The sequence below is a fragment of the Heterodontus francisci genome, chromosome 9, assembly GCF_036365525.1.
Source record: "Heterodontus francisci isolate sHetFra1 chromosome 9, sHetFra1.hap1, whole genome shotgun sequence".
In the NCBI taxonomy this organism is placed as follows: domain Eukaryota; kingdom Metazoa; phylum Chordata; class Chondrichthyes; order Heterodontiformes; family Heterodontidae; genus Heterodontus; species Heterodontus francisci.
In genome coordinates, this window is record NC_090379.1 from 116,536,571 (window position 1) to 116,557,705 (window position 21,135).

Below are 21,135 nucleotides of genomic sequence, written 5' to 3' on the forward strand. Positions count from 1 at the left end.
TGCTTCCATTCAACTTGCACATCCTGTGAAAAATTACAAGGTAAAGGGTCAACCCTCCTGATTCCTGATGCAAGATCTCGTCCTTTCCATCCCATCCTGAATCACATGTAGCTGAGCATAGCAAGTTCTCTGCCTTGAAGAATATGGATTAACCTGTTGAGCCAGATTTATTGAATTCAGTTTCACAGATTTGCCACGGTGGGTTTTGAACTCAACCTTTTGGTTGCTCATCCACTGTCATGACACTCCTGTACCTGCTGGAGTGCTTTTAGCCGTTTGTTCTGTCTTCGCTCATATTCTTGGTGGCAGTTCTTACTCTCGTCATTCTGTTGAGCTCAAACCAGTCACCTCTGTCTAATCTAAAGCAGGTGCGTTTTGGCTGCTCGGTATCAGTGGAACTGATCTGTATGACATGTGATCAGGACTCAGTTGGGAGCACACACACTTGTGGGGCAAAAGGTTACCGTTCGAACCCAATGTCACACCTTGAACACATAATCTAGGCTGACACTGCAGTGCAATATTCAGACAGTAGTTTGATGCCATTTTCTTTGTTGGATACAGAGTATTCAATGGTAATGGTGTCACCTGTGGAATAATGCAGAATATGCTCATTTCCATGGCAGATCCTGAATTGAGCAGTTGCAAATCCTCCACTTTCAATTTTCATTGGAGGAAAAGCACATGCATTTCTGTGTTAGAAGTGTTTTTTAAAAAAACTTGTGTACCAATGTAGGATGAGTATAAATGGGTGGTTGATGGTCAGCACAGACTCGGTGGGCCGAAGGGCCTGTTTCAGTGCTGTATCTCTCTATGACTCTACAACTTCTATTTATTTAGACACAACATCCAAAAGCGCTTTACAGCCAATGAAGTATTTGTTTTGCACAGTAAGATCCCATTAGTGGCCAGTTAACCAGTTTTTGGAAGTGTTGATTTGAAGGAGAAATGATGGCCTAGACACCAGGAGAACTCCGCTGTCCTGCAGGGGACCTTTAACTTTACCTTAAAACAGCCAGATGGGGCCTTGGATTCAGGCCCACCTCCTATAGTACAGCACTCCCTCACTACTGAACCTGTATGTAATGTGCCACTAAGAAAGAACTTGTATTTATACAGCGTCTTTCATGACTTCAGGACATCCCAAAGCACTTTACAGCCAACTACATACTTTTGAAGTGTAGTCGCTGTTGTAATGTAAGAAACACAGCAGCCAATTTACTCACAGCAAGCTCCCACAAACAGCAATGTAATAATGACCGAATAATCTGATTTTACTGACGTTGGTTGAGTGATAACTATTTGCCTGGACACCAGGGTAAACTCCCTTGCTCTTTTTCAAGTAGGGCTGTTGGACCTTTTACATCCACCTGAGAAGGCAGACAGGGCCTTGGATAACATCTCATCCAAAAGACGGCCCATCTGACAGCAAAGCATTCCCTTCGTGCAGCATTCTCTCAGCACAGAGCCCAAAATGTCAGTTTGCATTATGTGCGCAAGTCTGTGGAGTGAGGCTTGAACCCACAACCTTCAGACACAGCTGAGATTGTTAACACTGTGCAGGCACCTGAATAGATGTTTGGAATGAAGTGAAGGACTACTCTTGCAGCCCTTTGAGTAGCGAGCTGAGCTTCCAATCCACCAAACCTTTTTCATCTTTACAAGTTGATTGAATCTCCTTTTGCCCCTTATTGTCGGTCTGTAGGTAATGATAGGCGGTGCGCAAGGGTGAGCTGTGGTTGGGATGCAGTTTGTAGATAAAGTTATAAAATGCCATAATGAGCACAATACTGAGAATGCTGGGAATACTCAGCAGGTCAGGTAGCAGCTGTGCAGAGCGAAACAGAGTTAACTTTTCAGATTAATGATTATTCATCAGAACGGAGAGAAGTTCGCGATTGAAAATTTTGAACAGTACAGAAACGGGGTAAAAAGGTCAGGAAGTGGAAGAAAAGAAACAAAAGCTGTGTCTAGAGGAGACGTAAATGGCAGTAGCAGAATCACTGTAAACAGTGCTGTTTGAAATAATGATAGCAGTGGTAATGATCCAACATTGTTGAACTGAATGAGTCTGTAAGGTGCCTAATCCTGTTCTCTCTCTCTGCATCATTAGCGGCCATACCTTCAGCAGTGGTGCAGTGGTTAGCACCGCAGCCTCACAGCTCCAGGGACCCAGGTTCGATTCTGGGTACTGCCTGTGTGGAGTTTGCAAGTTCTTCCTGTGACCGCGTGGGTTTCCTCCGGGTGCTCCGGTTTCCTCCCACAAGCCAAAGACTTGCAGGTGATAGGTAAATTGGCCATTATAAATTGCCCCTAGTGTAGGTAGGTGGTAGGGAATATGGGATTACTGTAGGGTTAGTATAAATGGGTGGTTGTTGGTCGGCACAGACTTGGTGGGCCGAAGGGCCTGTTTCAGTGCTGTATCTCTAAATAAAATAAATAAGTACAGACTCCGCACTCTAGAATTCTTTCCCTAAACCCCTCTGCCTCTTCACCTTCCTCTCCACCCTTAAAACTACTTAAAACCCAGCGATTGGTCACCCCCCCCCCCCCCCCCACTTGTAAAAATATCATCTCCTTAGGCTCTGTGAAGCATTTTGGGATGTTTTTTCCTAAATTAAATTCCTATATAAATGTCAGTTGCTGTTCTATGGTGAGGAGAAAGTAATCCAATTTTAGCAGGAAGCACCTAATTGGAAGAGGATAATAGATATTTGAGAGTGACTGCAAGTCAGTAACCTAAAATGAGGGGTTCAGCAACAAGCCTAAACCACAGTACCAAAGTTTGAATACTTTATGACCAACATCTGAGCTCTGAAGTGCGATTGCTGCCTTGAAATCATACCGGGATTACCAGTTTGTAATAAATCCTATACCGTGAGTGGTTTGATTCAGTATCTGGGGCATTTGTTTGGGGAAACTTGATGTTCACGTGAAGGTTTCATCATTGCTAAAGGTTCAACTGAGCGTATAACAAAGGATTGGACAGAACCAGCTGGTGGATTTAGCCTGTCCCATCGCAACACCTTGTAAATAACCCATCCCTATCAAACCCATTCCTCACTCTCCAACCCCACAGTCACCCAATCTCTTGGCTGAAACAAAAAAACAAAAGTGAAAAGGCAATTTAAATGTGGGAAATTTCTCTCTGACCCCCTACATACAACCTCCAGGAGATGGCAGTGATTGGTGCTACAATCCCCCTGAACCACAGTCGCCAATTCTGGTTGGACGTGTTCTGGCAGATTTCATTAGCACCCCACCACTAGTTATCCTCTATGTCCATCCTCGTGATGCCCCCACTTTCCCACACAGATTAGACAGCAAACAAACTCTTCACTTCCAGATTGACAGGCAAGAATCATCCAATCAAACATCCTTTCACTGTGCATTGGCCACATTTTGTAACTAATGAAGGTGTTCAGGGAGAGTTTTCTCCAGGATTACGCACAGCAGTGTACTGGAGATTAATCTTCAATTCGTAGCGACACCAGGATGGTCCTGGAGGATTGGTAACTCTCTTGTTAACTTCTGTAGCTTGAGATGTCCACCACTTGTCCAGCTCCCTTTTGAACATCTGCAGCGATTCCACACGCAAACCAATTTATAGAATTTAATAGCACAGACGGAGGCCATTCAGCCCAGTGTGCCTGTGTGGGCTCTTTGAAAGATCTATCCAATTAGTCCCACTCCCCTGTTCTTTCCTCATAGACCTGCAAATTTTTCCCCTCCCAAGTATACATCCAATTTCCTTTGAAAGTTATGATTGAATCTTCTCCCACCACCTTTTCAAACAGTGCATTCCAGATCACTACAAGCTGCTGTGTTTTAAAAAAAAAAAAATCTCCTCGCCTCCTCCTGGTTCTTTTGCCAGTTATGTTAAATCTGTGTCCTCTGATTCCTGACCCTCCTCCAGTGGAAACAGTTTCTCCCCAACTCCTCTTTCAAAAAAGGCTGCATTTGCTGACAATGCTACCACTAGGTGGCGCTGCATTGGCGCATGCACAGATGCAGCCTGTGCCACTAAAACGTCACAGTCTGTGAGTTCAGGCAGCTGCCAGGGGTAAAGATGGCGCTGCTCAAATAATTACATGAGGGCAACCTAAACACCTGGCAGCACACAATGGCAGGAGGGAGAGAGGGAGCGGGCCTGGTGGGGAGGGGGGGGAGTGAACGAGCGGGGTCGGGGGGGTGGGGGGGGGTTGGTGAGTGAGCGGGCTAGTGGTGGAGAGGAGGAGAGCGCGCCCGCCACCACCAAAGTCTTCGGCCGCGCTCTCCCCGCTTCCCCCACCTCCGCTCTCTGCCCGCTTTCCCCCACCCCCGTTGTCTGCCCGCGTTACTCGATGACGTAATCTGTGCATGCGCCAACCAGTCCTGGCAATGCGGACCGCAGCGCAGAGAGTAGGAGCCAGTGTGCGCAGACTGGTGCAGTCTGATGACGTCAGCTGCTGGCTGCGTTGTCAATAATCACTTTGTTCAAAAAAAAACCCTCATAATTTTGAACACCTCTATTAAATCTCCCTTTAACCTTCTGTGTTGTAAGGAGAATAACCCCAGCTTTTCCAGTCTCTTCACCTCACTGAAAGTGCTCACCCTGGTATAATTTTAGTAAATTTGCTCTGCACCTTCTCCAAAGCCTTGACGCCCTTTCTAAAGTTTGTAGTGGATTGGTTGGATATTCAGTGGCCAATATAATGTACAAAATTATCAACTGGGAGATATAATCTGGTTTTGTAATTCAGTTATTGTTGATAATATGGTTTATATTTCCTCATTAGGGTCCTAGCCTTCTCCCCATCACAAATCACCTCGGTCCTGGTCAGTATTGATGGTATCACTGTAGGCACTGCGGTTCACATCAGAGGCCCACTCTTCTCGATAGTCTGGAGGGCTGAAGATTACAGTAAAGGAATGCACTACATTGAAGTCCATGCACAGGTAACAAGATGCATAATAATAAAAGCAAAATACTGCAGATGCTGGAAATCTGAAATAAAAACGAGAAATGCTGGAAATACTCAGCAGGTCTGGCAGCATCTGTGGAGAGAGAAGCAGAGTTAACGTTTCAGGTCAGTGACCCTTCATCAGAACTGGCACAGGTTAGAAATGCATAATCTTTCTTACTAATGTGCCTGTTGTGAGACGGTTTGCACAAAGTCCCAAAATGAATAAATTTGCTGTTGAATGGTTTGGCCAAAAAGTTACCAGTTCACAAAGATCCATAACAGTTTTTTTTTTTTACACTCTCCACTTCCCTCCCACCTAATTTCCCCCTTCTTTTTCTGACATATGCAAATACAGTTCCAGAGGCACCAGCCACTCTATATTGTTACCCTGCCCAGATAGTCATTTTCATGTGAGTTTCAGCAGGATATTTGATCATGGAGAAAAGCACTGCCAACATCTGTTGAGTTACCCTTTCAATCTTCACAGATGTGGTCAATGTCCACAAACTGGCTTGTGCTCCCTTGAGTTTGGAAGGTTGATGTAATAGCTTAGCTGCTTTTAAAATGGTACGGAGATTCAATAGGCTGAATACAGAGAAGCCTTTTCTTTGGTTGGGGGAATCCGGAACAAAGTGGCAGTATCTTAAAATTTGAGTTCCGCCATTTAGGAGTGAAATCAGGAAGCACTGTTTCTCACAAAGGGTGGTGGAAATCTGCAATTCTCTTCCTCCAAAAGCTGCACATGCTGGGGGGCCCATCAGAGATTTCATGAGTGAGATTGGTAGAGTTCTGTTACTTCTGTTAGCTCTGGAATTCCCTCCCTAAACCCCTCTGTCTCTCGACCTCTCTATCCTCCTGTACGTCGCTCCTTAAAACCTATCTCTTTAACCAATGTTTTGTCACCTGTCCTAATGTCTCCTTGTGGTTTGTTGTCACATTTTGTTTGATCATGTTCCAATGAAGTGCCTTGGAATGTCTTAGTGTGTTAAAAGCACTATATATGTCTATGCTTCTCTATTTTACCTTATTTTGATAACTCAAATGCTTTAAAGTCGAAATTAGTCTAGTGACCCTCCTCTGCAGCCTTTCCAAAGCCTCAATATCATTCACCATGCGAGACGACCAAATTCGGACACTGTGATAAACTGAGGTCTGTCCAAGGTCTTGTACAAGGATTAAATAGAGTACTTTGTCTTATACTCAATTGTCCTATAAATACACAACACCCTATTTGCTCTGTCACTTCACAGCATTGCTAATGAGCCTTTAGCGATCTATGCACTAGAATGTACAGATCTCTTTTCCACACTCACGATAATGCTTTTTCCTGAAGTAAGAGTGTGTGTGTGTGTGTCACTCCCTGTGTCACTCCCTGTGTCACTCCCTGTGTCACTCCCTGTGTCACTCCCTGTGTCACTCCCTGTGTCACTCCCTGTGTCACTCCCTGTGTCAGTCCCTGTGTCAGTCCCTGTGTCAGTCCCTGTGTCAGTCCCTGTGTCAAGCCACTGGTGTCCAAACAGATTCAAATCCATCTATAATTATTTTCTGTCTACCTCCTCCCAGCCAGTTCTCAATCCAGTTCAATATGTTACCACTAATACCAGAGAAATCTCTCTGCAACAGCAACTCAGCTACTCCCACTCCCCTGCCCTCTTCCTGTAATCCAGCAATTATTTTTCTCTTCAGGTGCTTAACCAGCTCCCTTTTGAAAGCCGCGATTGAATCTGCCTCCACCACATTCTCGGGTAGTGCACTCCAGATCCTGACCACTCACTGCGTAAAAAAGCTTTTCCCAATGTCGCCATTGCTTCTTTTGCCAATCACCTTAAATTGATGTCCTCTGAGTCTTGACCCTTCTCCCAATGGGAACTGTTTCTCCCTGTCTACTCAGTCCACACCCCTCATGATTTTGAACATCTCTATTAAATCTCCTGTCAGCCTTCTCTGCAGAAAGCAACTCCAGCTTCTCCAATCTATCCTCATAACTGAAGTCCCTCAGCCTTGGAGCCATTTTCATAAATCTTTTCTGCATCCTCTCTAATGCCTTCACATCATTCCTAAAGTGCGGTGCCCAGAATTGGACACAATACTGCAGTTGAGGACGAACCTCACTGGTTTATCATAACTTCCTCCTTTTGTACTCTATGCCTCTACTTATAAAGCCCCAAGATCCCGCATTTCTTCTTAACCACTTTCTCAACTTACCTTGCCACCAACATTAATTTGTGCATATACCCAGAGGTGTCTTTGTTCCTGCACCCCCTTTAGAATTGTTGAATTTAGATTAAATTGTCTTTCCTCGTTCTTCCGCCCAAAATGTATCACTCCACACTTCTTTGCATTAAGTTTCATCTCCCTATGTTCACCCATTCCACCAGCCTATGTCCTCTTGAAGGTTATCACTATCCTCCTCATAGTTCACAACAATTCCAAGTTTTGTGCCATCTGCAAATTTTGAAATTGTGCCCTGTACACCCAAGTGTAAGTCATTAATATATATCAAGAAAAGCAGGGGTCCCAGTACTGACCCACGGGAAACCCCACTGTATACATTCCTCCAGTCCGAGAAACAGCCGTTCAGAACTACTCTCTGTTTCCTGTCACTCAGCCAGCCTCGTATTCTTGCTGCCAATGTGTGTTTTATTCCAGGGCTTCAATTTTGCTGACAAGCCTATGATGTGTCACTTAATCAAACACCTTTTGGAAGTCCAGGTACACCACATCACCTGCATTACCCTCATCAACTCTATTACCTCATCAGAAAACTCAAGTTAGCTAAACATGATTTGCCTTTAACAAATCTGTGCTGACTTTCCTTAATTAACCCACACTTGTCCAAGTGACTGTTAATTTTGTCCTGGATTGTTGTTGCTAAAAGCTTTCCCACCACCAAGGTTAAACTGAAGTTGCTGGGTTTATCCTTGCACCCTTTTTTGAACAAAGGCGTAACATTTTCAATCCTCCAGTTCTCTGGCACCACCCCGGTATCTAAGGAGGTTTGGAAGATGATGGCCAGTACTTACTTCCTTACTTCCCTCAGCACCCTCAGATACATCCCATGTAGTCCTGGTGACTTGTCAACTTTAAGTACAGCCAGCCTGTCTAGTGGCTCTTGTTTATCAATTGTGAGCCCATCCAGTATTTCAACTACCTCCTCTTTCATTACGACTTTGGCAGCAACTTCTTCCTTGGGTAAAGAGAGATGCAGTATACTCATCTAGTACCTTAGCAAGTGTTCTGCCTCCATTTTGTCCCTACTTGGCTCCACCTCTCCTCTTTTACCCTTTTACTATTTATATGCCGAAAGAAGACTTTTGGATTCCCTTTTATTTTAGCTGCCAGTCTCTTCTCGTACTTGCTCTTTACCTCTCTTATTTTCTTTTTTACTTCCCCTCTGAACTTATTGTACTCAGTCTGGTTCTCATGTGTATTGTCAACCTGACTTCTGTCGTATGCTGCTTTGCTGTTTCACCTTACTCTCTATCTCTTTTGTCATCAGGAGCGTGGCTTTGGTTGCCCTATCGTTTCCCCATCGTGGGAATGTACCTCAACTGTACCCAAACCATCTCCTCTTTAAAGGCAGCCTATTGTTCCATTACAGTTTTGCCTGCTAATCTTTGATTCTGATATACCCACCGTAGATCTGTCTTCATGGTACTAAAATTGGCCACCCACCAATTAAGTATTTTTACTCTGGATTCCTCCTTGTCTTTTTCCATAAGTAAGCTAAATATCTTATGATACTATGGTCACTGTTCTCTAAAGGTTCCGACACTGACACTTGATCCACATGACCTGCCTTGTTCCCCAGAACCAGATCCTGCAGTGCCTCCTGCCTCGTTGGACCAGAAACATACTGTTCTAGAATATTCTCCTCAACATACTGAAGAAACTGTTACCCCTCTCTGCTCTTTACATTATTACTATCCCAAAGTATATTAGGATAATAAAAGTCACCCATTATCACAACTCTATAGTTTTTGCACCTCTGTTATTTCCTTGCAAATTTGCTCCTCTATATCTTTCCTACTCATTGGTGGCCTATAGAATACACCTAGTACTGTAATGGTACCTCCAATATTTCTTAACTCTAATCAAATAGATTCTGTCCTTGGCCCCTCAAGGACATCCTCTCTCTCTCTCCAGTACTGTAATATTTTTAATCAATACTGTCACCCCTCCTGCTTTGCTTCCCTATCTTTTCTGAACACCTGGTATCCAAGAATATTTAGTACCCAGTCCTGCCCTTTTTTGAGCCAAGTCTCTGTTATCACCATGTCTTCATATTCCCATGTGCCTGCAGGTCACCTACCTTATTTACCACACTCCATGCGTTTATGTACATGCACTGTAAACTTAATTTCGACCTTATGACATTCCCTCTTGGTCTGACCCCACCTATTTCCTACTCTAGTGCTATCTGCCTCCCAATCCTTCATACACCTTGTTCTTCCTCTCTGATACATCTTGGTGCCCATCCTCCTGCCAAGTTAGTTTAAACTCTCCCCAACTGCACTGGCAAATCGCCTTGTGAGGACGTTGGTCCCGGTTCTGTTTAGGTGTAACCCATCCAACCCGTACAGATCCCACCGCCCCCAGAACTGATCCTAACATCCCAGCAGTCTAAAGCCCTCCCCGCCCCCCCCCCCCCCCGCATCATCTCTCCAGCTACGCATTCATCTGCTCTATCCTCTTATTTCTAGCTCCCCCACCAACTTTGTAACTTCTTCAAAAAATACAATTAGATTTGTAACTCATGGCCCACTTTGTTTGAAGGCATGTTAAGTGGCCATAATATGTTCCCCCTCCATTAAAATCAGATATTGCATTCCTAATGATTGGCTCAAACATCGTTCCTATTACTGGCATCAAACTAATGGGCCTATAGTTATCATCTTGTATGCCCTTGTACCAACTCAGGTCCATCTTGTCACCTTTTTTATAGATGGGGACTATGTTAGCTCCCTTCCAGTCTATGGGAACCTTCCCACAGAGCAGTGAGCTTCAGAAATGATGGGCTAGGGGCTTGCACAGCACGCGTCCCATTTCCCCTTCAGGCAGATATCATGCTGTGCCAGATTAGATCAGTCACTGACGCACTAGGGCAAAATATCATCCTTGCTGCAGAATCGGTAGGTTATTTTGAAGTGCCATTGTGAAGCAGCTGCCATTATGAGCACAGCAAGATCCCATTAGTGGCCAGTTGTCCTGTTTTTGGTGGTGTTGATTAAGGGACACCAGGATTACTCCCTGCTCTTCTCGGAACAGTATCTGGGTCCTTTACCATTCACCCAAATAACCTGAGCAGAGAGATGGGGCCTTGGGTTCAGCATCAGCTGCTACAGCACTCGCTCAGTACTGAGCTGGTACTAGAGAAGAAGGAAGAACTTGCATTTGTAGAACACCTTTCACAAGGGCGGCGCAGTGGTTAGCACCGCAGCCTCACAGCTCCAGCGACCCGGGTTCAATTCTGGGTACTGCCTGTGTGGAGTTTGCAAGTTCTCCCTGTGTCTGCGTGGGTTTCCTCCGGGTGCTCCGGTTTCCTCCCACATGCCAAAGACTTGCAGGTTGATAGGTAAATTGGCCATTAGCAATTGCCCCTAGTATAGGTAGGTGGTAGGGAAATATAGGGACAGGTGGGGATGTGGTAGGAATATGGAATTAGTGTAGGATTAGTATAAATGGGTGGTTGATGGTCGGCACAGACTCGGTGGGCCGAAGGGCCTGTTTCAGTGCTGTATCTCTAAACTAAATTAAACCTCAGGGCTTCCCTTTGCAGCCTACTTTTGACGTGTGTCCACTGTTGTAATGTAGGAAACGTGGCAGCCAATTTGCGCACAGCAAGATTCCACCAACAGCAATGTAATAATGACCAAATAATCTGTTTTTATGATGCTGATTGAAGGATAAATGTTGGCGAGCACGCCAGGGAGAAAGCCCCTGCTCTCCTTCGAAATAGTGCCGTGAGATCTTTTACATCCATCTGAGGGGGCAGACAGGGCCTTGGTTTCAGGTCTCATGTGAAAGACAGCATCTCTGGCAGTGCAACACTTCTTCAGTACTGCACTGGGAGTGTCGGTCTGGATTATGTGCTCAAGTCCTGGAGTCGGACTTGAACCCACAACCTTCTGACCGCCAGTAACATTGTCACACTGACATTAGTCTTCATTGCTAAAGGGCTCCTCAGCTGTATAGTTCACTATAATGACTGACCACTTGGTCAATAGCTACCAAGAAAAGCACGCCTTGTGTGAGTACTGAGTAACAGGTGATCAGAGGACTGTTTACAGCAAAATGTGGACTCTGCTGGTTTATAAACACTAACAGGAGGATTTTATTGCTTTCTAGTCAGCTGGTCCTTATAGTTTTTCTTTTAAATGTTCCACTGTTTTTTTTTAGATGGCCTTTGTTTCTCTTACCAGTGGCTTGGCTCCATTTTCTGGGCAGCATGAAATAAAACAGAATGTCATCAACTTTTTTGTCAGAATTAAATGGTTTCCAAAAAGCAGTGAATTCTTCTTTGCCTGAGCAGGGTACCCACGCGAACCTTGAAGGAGAATATTCTACTGTTACACAAAGGAGAAAAGTGCACACTCGCTCATGTCTCACAGCTGCTGCTGCTGGTTAACAATAGTCTGAGAGTAGAACATTTACCCTAGAAATAACTATTGATGTAAGTGCATGAATACTTAAGGCCGTGATATGAGACTCCTTTGTTCTCTATTTTAGCAAAAATATTAAACTATTAATCATGTTCTGGTCCGATAGTCAGCCATGGCTCAGTGACTTGAGCCCACAATCGAGGCTGAAACTCCAGTGCAGTACTGAGGGAGTGCTGCACTGTCAGAGGGATTGCCTTTTGGATGAGACATCAAACCGACGCCTCATCTGCCCTCTCAGGTGGATGTAAAAGATCCCCTGACACTCTTCAAAGAGGAGCAGGGTTGTTCTCCCCAATGTCCCGAACAATATTTATTCCTCAATCAAGTCACTATCTGGTCAGTATCACACTGCTGTTTGTGGGAGCTTGCTGTGCACAAATTGGCTGCTGCGTTTTCGACATTGCAATAGTACATTGCTGGCTGTAAATCGCTTTGGGATAGCCTGAAATTATGAAAGGTGCTATAGAAATGCAAGTCTTTCTTTTATTTAGCAGTCCCAACACCAAGGAGACAGCAACTTCCTTTACACGTGATGTGCTGGGGTATTTGTGTGGTTCCACACTGTACACTGGCCATTGAATTTACTGTTAATTAATTGCAAATTGCAGCAGATCTTCTGAGAAATGAAGCAGCTCTGATGGTTATGATGGGTTACAAGAAATAAATTAGAAGGCACTGAACCGGGAGGTTAGAATGCTATACTGAAATCACTCCAGGATCATAATATACATAGTGTAATTAATATATAGCATGACTAAGGCAATGTGTACCAGCCACAGAGAATCAAAGTTGGCGACTTTGACCCCCAATCAGCACAGTTGGTTAATGTCAGTTGCAGTGGGTTACTGGGGCACAAGGAAGGAGGAAATCAGCTAGAATTGCCAGTGCTGGCAAGTGCAACTGAAGACATCACATGATGAATTGGGCTTGACTGTGATGCCTCCTGTGCTCCAATTGCCAGCCCACAAAAATGTCTTGACTTGCATATGAAGAATGGCATCACAGAAGGTGCTTGGTGTCGATGGATAGTACCCAAACAGCAAACACTTTCAGTAAAAGGTAGAGTGAGAAAATGGTCAAAAGCAAATATCTATTCAAGCGTTCACTGAACAACTGTGACATCGGTATTGTAAGTTTTTGAAGGGCTGATGCTACTGTTGTGAGCCAGTATCTCCCCATGTCCAATGCTAACTTGGCATTTACTAATATGGAACCAACAGACGTGGCCCTTTTGCATTGTTGAAACTCTTCTGTTAAAATCCAACCTGCAATCGTGTCCCTTCTCATTGCCCCATTTTCAACATTGCAGAGTCTGCACATGCTCAGTCGATGCAGAGTCACATGTACACCCTTGCTGATCTGGCGGAACGCTTCCCCACGGGATGGTAACACTCAGGACAGCATTGCCAATAGTGAATGATTGGTCTGTATTGGTGGGTTGGGTGGTCACCTGGTCTGCGATCAGACCCAAGACACTGTATCCCACCAGCAGAAGCATTTAGCTTTGTTCCCGACTTCTCCTTCCCACTCAAGCATCTGCTCAAGCAGGGCTTCAGTCCCTTTGCCAGGTCCAGTGCTGGAACCCATAACATTTCCAGGGTTGCCTCCCTTTAATAGTAATGGCCTTGAACCATGACTTAGTGAATTGCTCACACACCATTCTGCACACACACTGTATCGCTTCTTTTCCCACTTTCAGGACACAGCTGGAAGAACTACAGTTAAAGGTCATGACTTTGTGGTGGAAGAGATCAGACTACTCCCTTTTGATATTGTGGCTTCGTTCATCCTCCTGACTCGTCACTACATTATGGTAGGTGTGCCTGTCAACTTCAAAAGCACGGCAAAGGGACTTGCACTTATGAAGGACATTGGTTAGGTCACAGTTGGAGTGTTGTGTGCAGTTTTATGTGTGCGTTACAGGATGGATAATAGAAGATGCAGCATAAATTCACTAGAATGTTTGAATCTCCTGTTCTGTGATTCAGTACCACAATCTCCTGTTTGTTATGTGGTCCAAATTTAAACAAAGCCAGTTCTTTAAGTATGACAGGCGAGTTCAGTCACAGTCATGACAGCACAGAAAGAAGGCATTCGACCCCTCAGATCTATGCTGGCTCTCTAGAGTAATCCAGTCAGTCCCATTCCCCTGCTCTATCCCTGTAGCCCTGCAAGTTTATTTCCCTCATGTGCCCATTCAGTTTCTAATTGAAATCATTCATGGTCTCCGTTTGATTTTTATTTGTTCATGGGATATGGCCAGCATTTATTACCCATCCGTCATTGCCCTTGAGAAGGTGGTGGGGAGCTGCCTTCTTGAACTACTGCAGTCCATGTGAGGTAGGTACACCAACAGTGCTGTTAGGGAGGGAGTTCCAGGATTTTGACCCAATCACAGTGAAGGAATGGCGATATAGTTCCAAGGCAGGATAGTGTGCGGCATGGAGGGGAACTTGCAGGTGGTGATGTTCCCATACATCTGCTGCCCTTGTCCTTCTAGGTGGCAGATGTCGTGGGATTAGAAGATGCTGTCGAAGGAACCTTGGTGAGTTGCTGCAGTGCATCTTGTAAATATACACACTGCTGCCACTGTGCTTCGGTGGTTGAGGGAGTGAATATTGAAGGTGGTGGATGGGGTGCCAATCAAGTGGGTTGCTTTTTCCTGGATGGTGTTGAGCTTCTTGAGTGTTGTTGGAGCTGCACCCATCCAGGCAAGTGGAAAGTATTCCATCACACTCCTGACTTGTGCCTTGTAGATGGTGGCATTGGGGAGACAGGAGGTGAGTTACTCACCGCAGAATTCCTAGCCTCTGGCCTGCTCTTTTAGGCACAGCAGTGATGTGGCTGGTCCAGTTCAGTTTCTGGTCAATGGTAACCCCCAGAATGTTGATAGTGGGGGATTCAGTGATGGTGATGCCATTGAACATCAAGGGGAGATGGTTGAATTCTCTCTTGTTGGAGATGGTCATTGCCTGGCACTTGTGTGGCGCGAATGTTACTTACCACTTATCAGCCCAAGCCTGGATATTGTCCAGGTCTTGCTGCATCTGGACATGTGCTGTTTCAGTATCTGAGGAGTTGCTAATGGTGCTGAACATTGTGAAATCATCAGCAAACATCTACACTTCTGACCTTATGATGGAGGGAAGGTCATTGATGAAGCAACTGAAGATGGTCGGGCCGAGTACACTACCCTGAGGAACTCCTGCAGCGATATCCTGGGACTGAGATGACTCGGACAACCACAACCATCTTCCTTTGTGCTAGGTATGACTCCAACCATTGGAGACCTTTCCCCCGGTTCCCATTGACTCCAGTTTGCTAGGGTTCCTTGATGCATAATCAGTCAAATGTTGCCTTGATGTCAAGGGCAGTTACTCCCACTTCACCTCTGGAGTTCAGCTCTTTTGTCCATGGTTGGATCAAGACTGTAATGAGGTCAGGAGTTGAGTGGCCCTGGCGGAACCCAAATTGAGCGCCAGTGAGCAGGTTATTGCTGAGCAAGTGCCGCTTGATAGCACTGTCGACGACCCCTTCCATCTGGGCAACTCTTCGCTGTTCTCTCCTGTGCAGTCCCTTGCCCATTGTTGCCATGGTCTGGTCTGCACTCCTTCGAGGTGTTGTCACTCCCAGCAGTCTGCATTGCTGATTACCAGTTTGAGAATGGCACACACCCCGAAGACTACTATACATCCTGCCTCTACCTATTCTTCTGGATAACTACCCGTCTACAATCCTGAACACTCTCTGCCTGTGGCATGACCACCTCCTGGAAATACAATCCAGGAAACCCTCCTGCTCCCTGATGCTCCGCAGTGACTCCAGCTGTCCCTGAAGCTCAGAAATCCTGAGCTTGAGCTCAAGCAACTGGAGACCCATGTGGTTCCCAAAGACACATGAAGTCTCCTGAAGTTCCCACATGGCACAGGAATTGCAAGTAACAGGTCTCAGCTGCCCATCCACTATCTACAAAGTCTCTCTTCCCTCTTTGAATCGAGTTAGTACCTTGTTTAAACTATTAATTTTAATGCATGCCTCTTGACCTGCTCTGTGCTAATAGTCTTATTAATTTACTTATTTCCCAGCTTGTAATTTAAACGAATGCCCTAGTTTAGAGAGGAAAAAAGAAAAATGCTCACCATTGCAAGTTCTCCCTGTGACCGCGTGGGTTTTCACCGGGTGCTCCGGTTTCCTCCCACCACCAAAGACTTGCAGGTGATAGGTAGATTGGCCATTGTAAATTGCCCCTAGTGTAGGTAGGTGGTAGGGAATATGGGATTACTGTAGGGTTAGTATAAATGGGTGGTTCTTGGTCGGCACAGACTCGGTGGGCCGAAGGGCCTGTTTCAGTGCTGTATCTCTAAATAAAATAAAACTATTCACTTAACTGCTTACCTGTGACATCACACTTTGATTTTCTTTTCTTTTTTTTTCATAACCCACTAACTCCCCTCTAGCGCTTTTAACTGTGAGTCTCCACTGTTCTCCCTCAGGCTTGCTCGCTGTCTCTCTGACTCCCGCTAACTTGCCTTCGCCGCTTTTAACTGTGAGTCTCCAGCACTGTTCTCCCTCAGGTTTGATCTCTCTGTCTAAGGTAATTTGGGGAATTAGTTTAAAAAATATGATGGTAGATGGGCAATGGCAAACAATTGAGGAAATAAATCATAATTGTCAACGAACATACATTCCCTTCAGGAAGAAAAATTCACAAGAAAAGTTGTTCAACTGTGGCAAGCAAGAGAAGCTAGATTAAAAGAAAAGGCTTACAATGTTGCCAAGGAGAGCAGCAAGCCTGAGGACAGGAGAGTTTTAGAATTCAGCAAAGCATGATCAAGAAGTTGATGGAGAACATAGAATGAGAGTAAATTAGCAAGAAATATAAAAATAGATTGTCAGAGATTCTACAAGTATGTAAAAAGGAAGAGATCAGTGATAGCAAATGTAGGTTCCAGGAGAAATTATAATGGGGAATAAGGGAATGGCAGAGGGGTAAAATATTTTGTTATCGGTCTAAACAGTAGAAGGCACAAAAACCCAGGTGTCCAGTTGAAATGGGGAACTTAGTGTTGGAGAAAAATAATGGGACTAATTCACTGGACCTGACAGCCGACATCCCAGGGTCTTAAGAGGAGTGTGTACATTGGTTTTGATCTTACAGAATTCCCCAGATTCGAGAATGATCCCCATGGATTTGAGAGGAGCAAATGTAACCCTGCTATTCAACAAAGGATGAAGTGAGAAAATGGGAATTGTAGGTCAGTTACTGGAATCTATTGTTAGGTACGTGATATCATTTAGAAAGTTATAATAGGCAGAGTCAACACGGATTTATGAAAGAGAAACTGTGTTTGACATCTGCAAGAGGTCTTTGAGCTTATAACTAGTAGGTGGTTGAGGGGAAACCAGTGATTGTGGTATATGTGGGGGGTTTTTAGAATGCTTTCAATACGGTGCCACCCAAGAGGTTGCTTTACAGGATTAGGACTCCTGGAGCTGGGATAATATATTAACACAGATTGAGGACTGGTTAATGGATAGAAAACAGTGACTAGGACTAAATGGGTCATTTTCAGGTTGGCAGTCTGTTAGTAGTGGAGTGCTGCAAACATCCAAGTTTGCTGACAATGCAAAGTGAACTGGCAAAGTAAGCTTTGATGAAGGTTGCAAAGAAGCTGCACAGGGATATGGAATTATGAAGTGAGCAAGAATCTTTCCTCTTTGTGTGTGTGAGATTCAGTGTCACTCTCCTCTGTGTGTGAGATTCAGTGCCACTCTCTCTCCTCTGTGTGTGAGATTCAGTGCCACTCCTCTGTGTGTGATTCAGTGCCACTCTCTCCTCTGTGTGTGATTCAGTGCCACTCTCTCCTCTGTGTGTGAGATTCAGTGCCACTCTCTCCTCTGTGTGTGAGATTCAGTGCCACTCTCTGTGCGATTCAGTGCCACTCTCTCCTCTGTGTGTGAGATTCAGTGCCACTCTCTCCTCTGTGTGTGATTCAGTGCCACTTTCTCCTCTGTGTGTGAGATTCAGTGCCACTCTCTCCTCTGTGTGTGAGATTCAGTGCCACTCTCTCCTCTGTGTGTGCGATTCAGTGCCACTCTCTCCTCTGTGTGTGCGATTCAGTGCCACTCTCTCCTCTGTGTGTGCGATTCAGTGCCACTCTCTCCTCTGTGTGTGCGATTCAGTGCCACTCTCTCCTCTGTGTGTGCGATTCAGTGCCACTCTCTCCTCTGTGTGTGCGATTCAGTGCCACTCTCTCCTCTGTGTGTGCGATTCAATGCCACTCTCTCCTCTGTGTGCGATTCAGTGCCACTCCTCTGTGTGCGATTCAGTGCCACTCCTCTGTGTGCGATTCAGTGCCACTCCTCTGTGTGCGATTCAGTGCCACTCCTCTGTGTGCGATTCAGTGCCACTCCTCTGTGTGCGATTCAGTGCCACTCTCTCCTCTGTGTGCGATTCAGTGCCACTCTCTTCTCTGTGTGCGATTCAGTGCCACTCCTCTGTGTGCGATTCAGTGCCACTCCTCTGTGTGCGATTCAGTGCCACTCCTCTGTGTGCGATTCAGTGCCACTCCTCTGTGTGCGATTCAGTGCCACTCCTCTGTGTGCGATTCAGTGCCACTCCTCTGTGTGATTCAGTGCCACTCTCTCCTCTGTGTGTGCGATTCAGTGCCACTCTCTCCTCTGTGTGTGCGATTCAGTGCCACTCTCTCCTCTGTGTGTGCGATTCAGTGCCACTCTCTCCTCTTTGTGTGAGATTCAGTGCCACTCTCCTCTGTGTGTGAGATTCAGTGCCACACTCTCTCCTCTGTGTGTGAGATTCAGTGCCTTAGGCAAGATCGGATCCATGTGGAGATTAGTGGACAGTGTTGGAACAGGGGAGGCTATGAACTGCAGATGTTGACTTGATGGTTGGTGTCCCTTTCTATTTTCCAGGCCAGGGTTCTCTTTGTTTTGGTTTTTCTGGCTAATATCATCATTATTCTCGCCTTCCGATACCAAAGGAAGCCACAGCTAAAAGGCAAGTTCAGCTTTTTGCGTTTGATACTAACTGCTGTTGAAATGTTGTCCGTGTTTGGTAGCTTTCAGCTGAACCATGTGCTGGAGTGTTTTTCTGTAGAGAAGTACTCTACTCTAAAAGGGATAAATGTACAAGAAAAAACTCTAGCCCTGTTGAAGGTGCATCTCCCTGGCTCCCTCAGGTTTATCTGTGTGTGTCCCGTGAGCTTTTTACTGGGAATGGGAAGGGGGTCATTTTAATTATGCACAGCAGTGTAAAAGGCACTATTTGTAGGGTTGCCAACTCTGGACATCTTCCTGGAGGTGTCATCACATGATTATGTGCCTCCGATTGACCTGCCTGCAGACTCTCCCCATTGCTCACCTGACGCATCCATCCTCACGATCCCCCGTCTTCCTACACCAATCAGAAAGTGAACCGACTGCTCGTTACCTGATTGGATGATTCCTGCCTGTCAGTCAAACAGTCCTTCCCATCTCTGATATTTTTAATAGCCAAAGTGTTGAAAGAATTCTTTTTTTTTTAAACACTTTTTTTAATGCCCCTTATTTCTCCAGACTTGCTTGCAGCAGCGACCTAGCGGTTGGACTTTAATTCATGGAGGCTCCAGGGTAGTCCTGGAGGGTTGGTAACCCGTGTTCCCTCTAAGCTGTGCGGATACTTAGCCGCGCAGGAACTCGAAAGTCACCACGTATGTGTCGGCCCCTTTAACTTAGTGCATGTGCATCGCCGTGCAAACATTTAAAGGAGCCGCGCACTTAAACAAATCGCCCGTGCACTCCAAAAAGAATGAGAGTGTTGGCAACCCTACCAATAATGAATTAGCCGCCTATTATGCACCATTGGCGTTAATGGGAGGAAATATTGGATGGGTGTATAACCAGATAGCAGCCATTTCACACCATCGCCTTCAGCTGAAATGACCCCTCTCACACTGCCCCAGATCTGTGTCGAGTCTGGTCATTACAGTCAGGGGAGGCAGTTGGGAATGCTATGGTTAGCCTAAGCACCCAGAGCCAGAGAAAGGGGCACGTCGGCCAGGATTTCCTGCCTCTTATGCCTGTCCGGCGAACCTTGCTCGATGTGTGTGTGTGGTGGGGGTGAGGTGGTGGTGGGGGTGAGGTGGTGGTGGGGATGGGGGAGGTGGAGGTGGGGGTGGGTGTGGTGAGGGTGGGGGTTGGTGGGGGTGGGTGAGGTGGGGGTGGGGGTGGGTGAGGTGGCAAGGATAAGAACAGACTCTGCTGCAATTCCTCTCTTACCGACACCACCCACCCACCACCAACACCTCCCTCAGCTCCATGATCAAATATCTTACCAATACTCACTCTTAAAGCTCACATCTGTGTAAGAGCCAATTAGGAGGGCTAATAGAGATTGTCCTATCTCTGTAAAACGGTATTACAGCCATGGCTTGTAGAATATTAGGGGAGAACAAAAGTTCAAAAAACTCAGAAACATAAGAAAATAAAAGAATCAGAGGGGAGATGAGGAGAATCACAGTGAGTTATGATGATCTGGAATGCACTGTCTGAAAGGGTGGTGCAAACAGATTCAATAGCAACTTTCAAAAGAAACTGGATAAATACTTGTAAAGTTAATGTTTGCAGGGCTACAGAGAAAGGGGAGGGAGGAGGACTAACTGAATCGCTCTTTCAAAGAGCTAGCGCAGGGACAATGGGCCAAATGGCCTCCTCCTTCTGTGCTGGATGATTCCATGAAGTTTTTTTTGACAAAGAAATTAAAATTGCATTCGTTTCTTATTAAATGGTTTCAATCTCTTTTCCGATCCAGAGAGCCCCGGTGTCTTCACTCTGACAATATTTTCATTTCATGTGTTGTGTAAGACGAGCATATTCTACTACTCTGTGTTGCTGTTCACATGCTACGTGGCTGTGGGTGAGTATTTAACACTCAGCATCCATCCGTTATCCCCAATAACACTGGGAGCCCCTCAGCCTTCATTCACAATCTCTCAACTGTTTTATTGTTATATTTTTATAACTAATAATCAACATTCCATCTAATTATTTTTTTTGAAGTGCACCGGTGATTTATTTAAGTGTGCGGCTGCTTTAAATTTTATTTGCGCAGCCGCGTACAGGCCATAACGTAAAAGGGCCAACGTGTGCACGGCCTGCATGGGGACTTCCGTGCCGCTTACAGGGGGCTTTGCTAATAGTCCCAACTTCTGTTCCTGCCCTTATGATTTTTCTCCCAGCTTGCTTGCAGGACTGTATAAAATTCCAGGACAATCCTGGAGGGTTGGCAACTCTACATGCATCTCCCAACAGAATGTGGGCAGTAGAAAATATGTGGCAATCTAGTGGGGGAGGTGCATGAAGTAGCCTGGAATGACCTGGCCTCCATTGGTGTCCACTTCATGCCGACCGACCTTTTAGATTGGAAATTTCCGTAAGTCAGGTGAAAGAGGGAAACCAGGGAATTACAGACCAGTTAGCCTAACAGAATCACAGAATTGTTACAGAGCAGAAGGAGTCCATTCGGCCCA

The 21,135-nt window shown here is 45.5% G+C and overlaps 1 protein-coding gene across 2 annotated transcripts in view; it reads left to right on the forward strand.

Moving 5' to 3' along the window:
• tmem62 (transmembrane protein 62) overlaps positions 1-21,135 on the forward strand; it is an 86,825-nt gene that overhangs the window by 52,167 nt on the left and 13,523 nt on the right. Inside the window, exons 9-12 of one of the 2 annotated variants that reach the window (XM_068039753.1) lie at positions 4,779-4,938; positions 13,308-13,421; positions 18,542-18,626; positions 20,418-20,522. In XM_068039753.1, coding sequence (XP_067895854.1) covers positions 4,779-4,938; positions 13,308-13,421; positions 18,542-18,626; positions 20,418-20,522 — 464 coding nt within the window. The remainder of the gene's footprint in view (positions 1-4,778; positions 4,939-13,307; positions 13,422-18,541; positions 18,627-20,417; positions 20,523-21,135) is intronic. The other variant, XM_068039754.1, reaches the window with a different exon arrangement.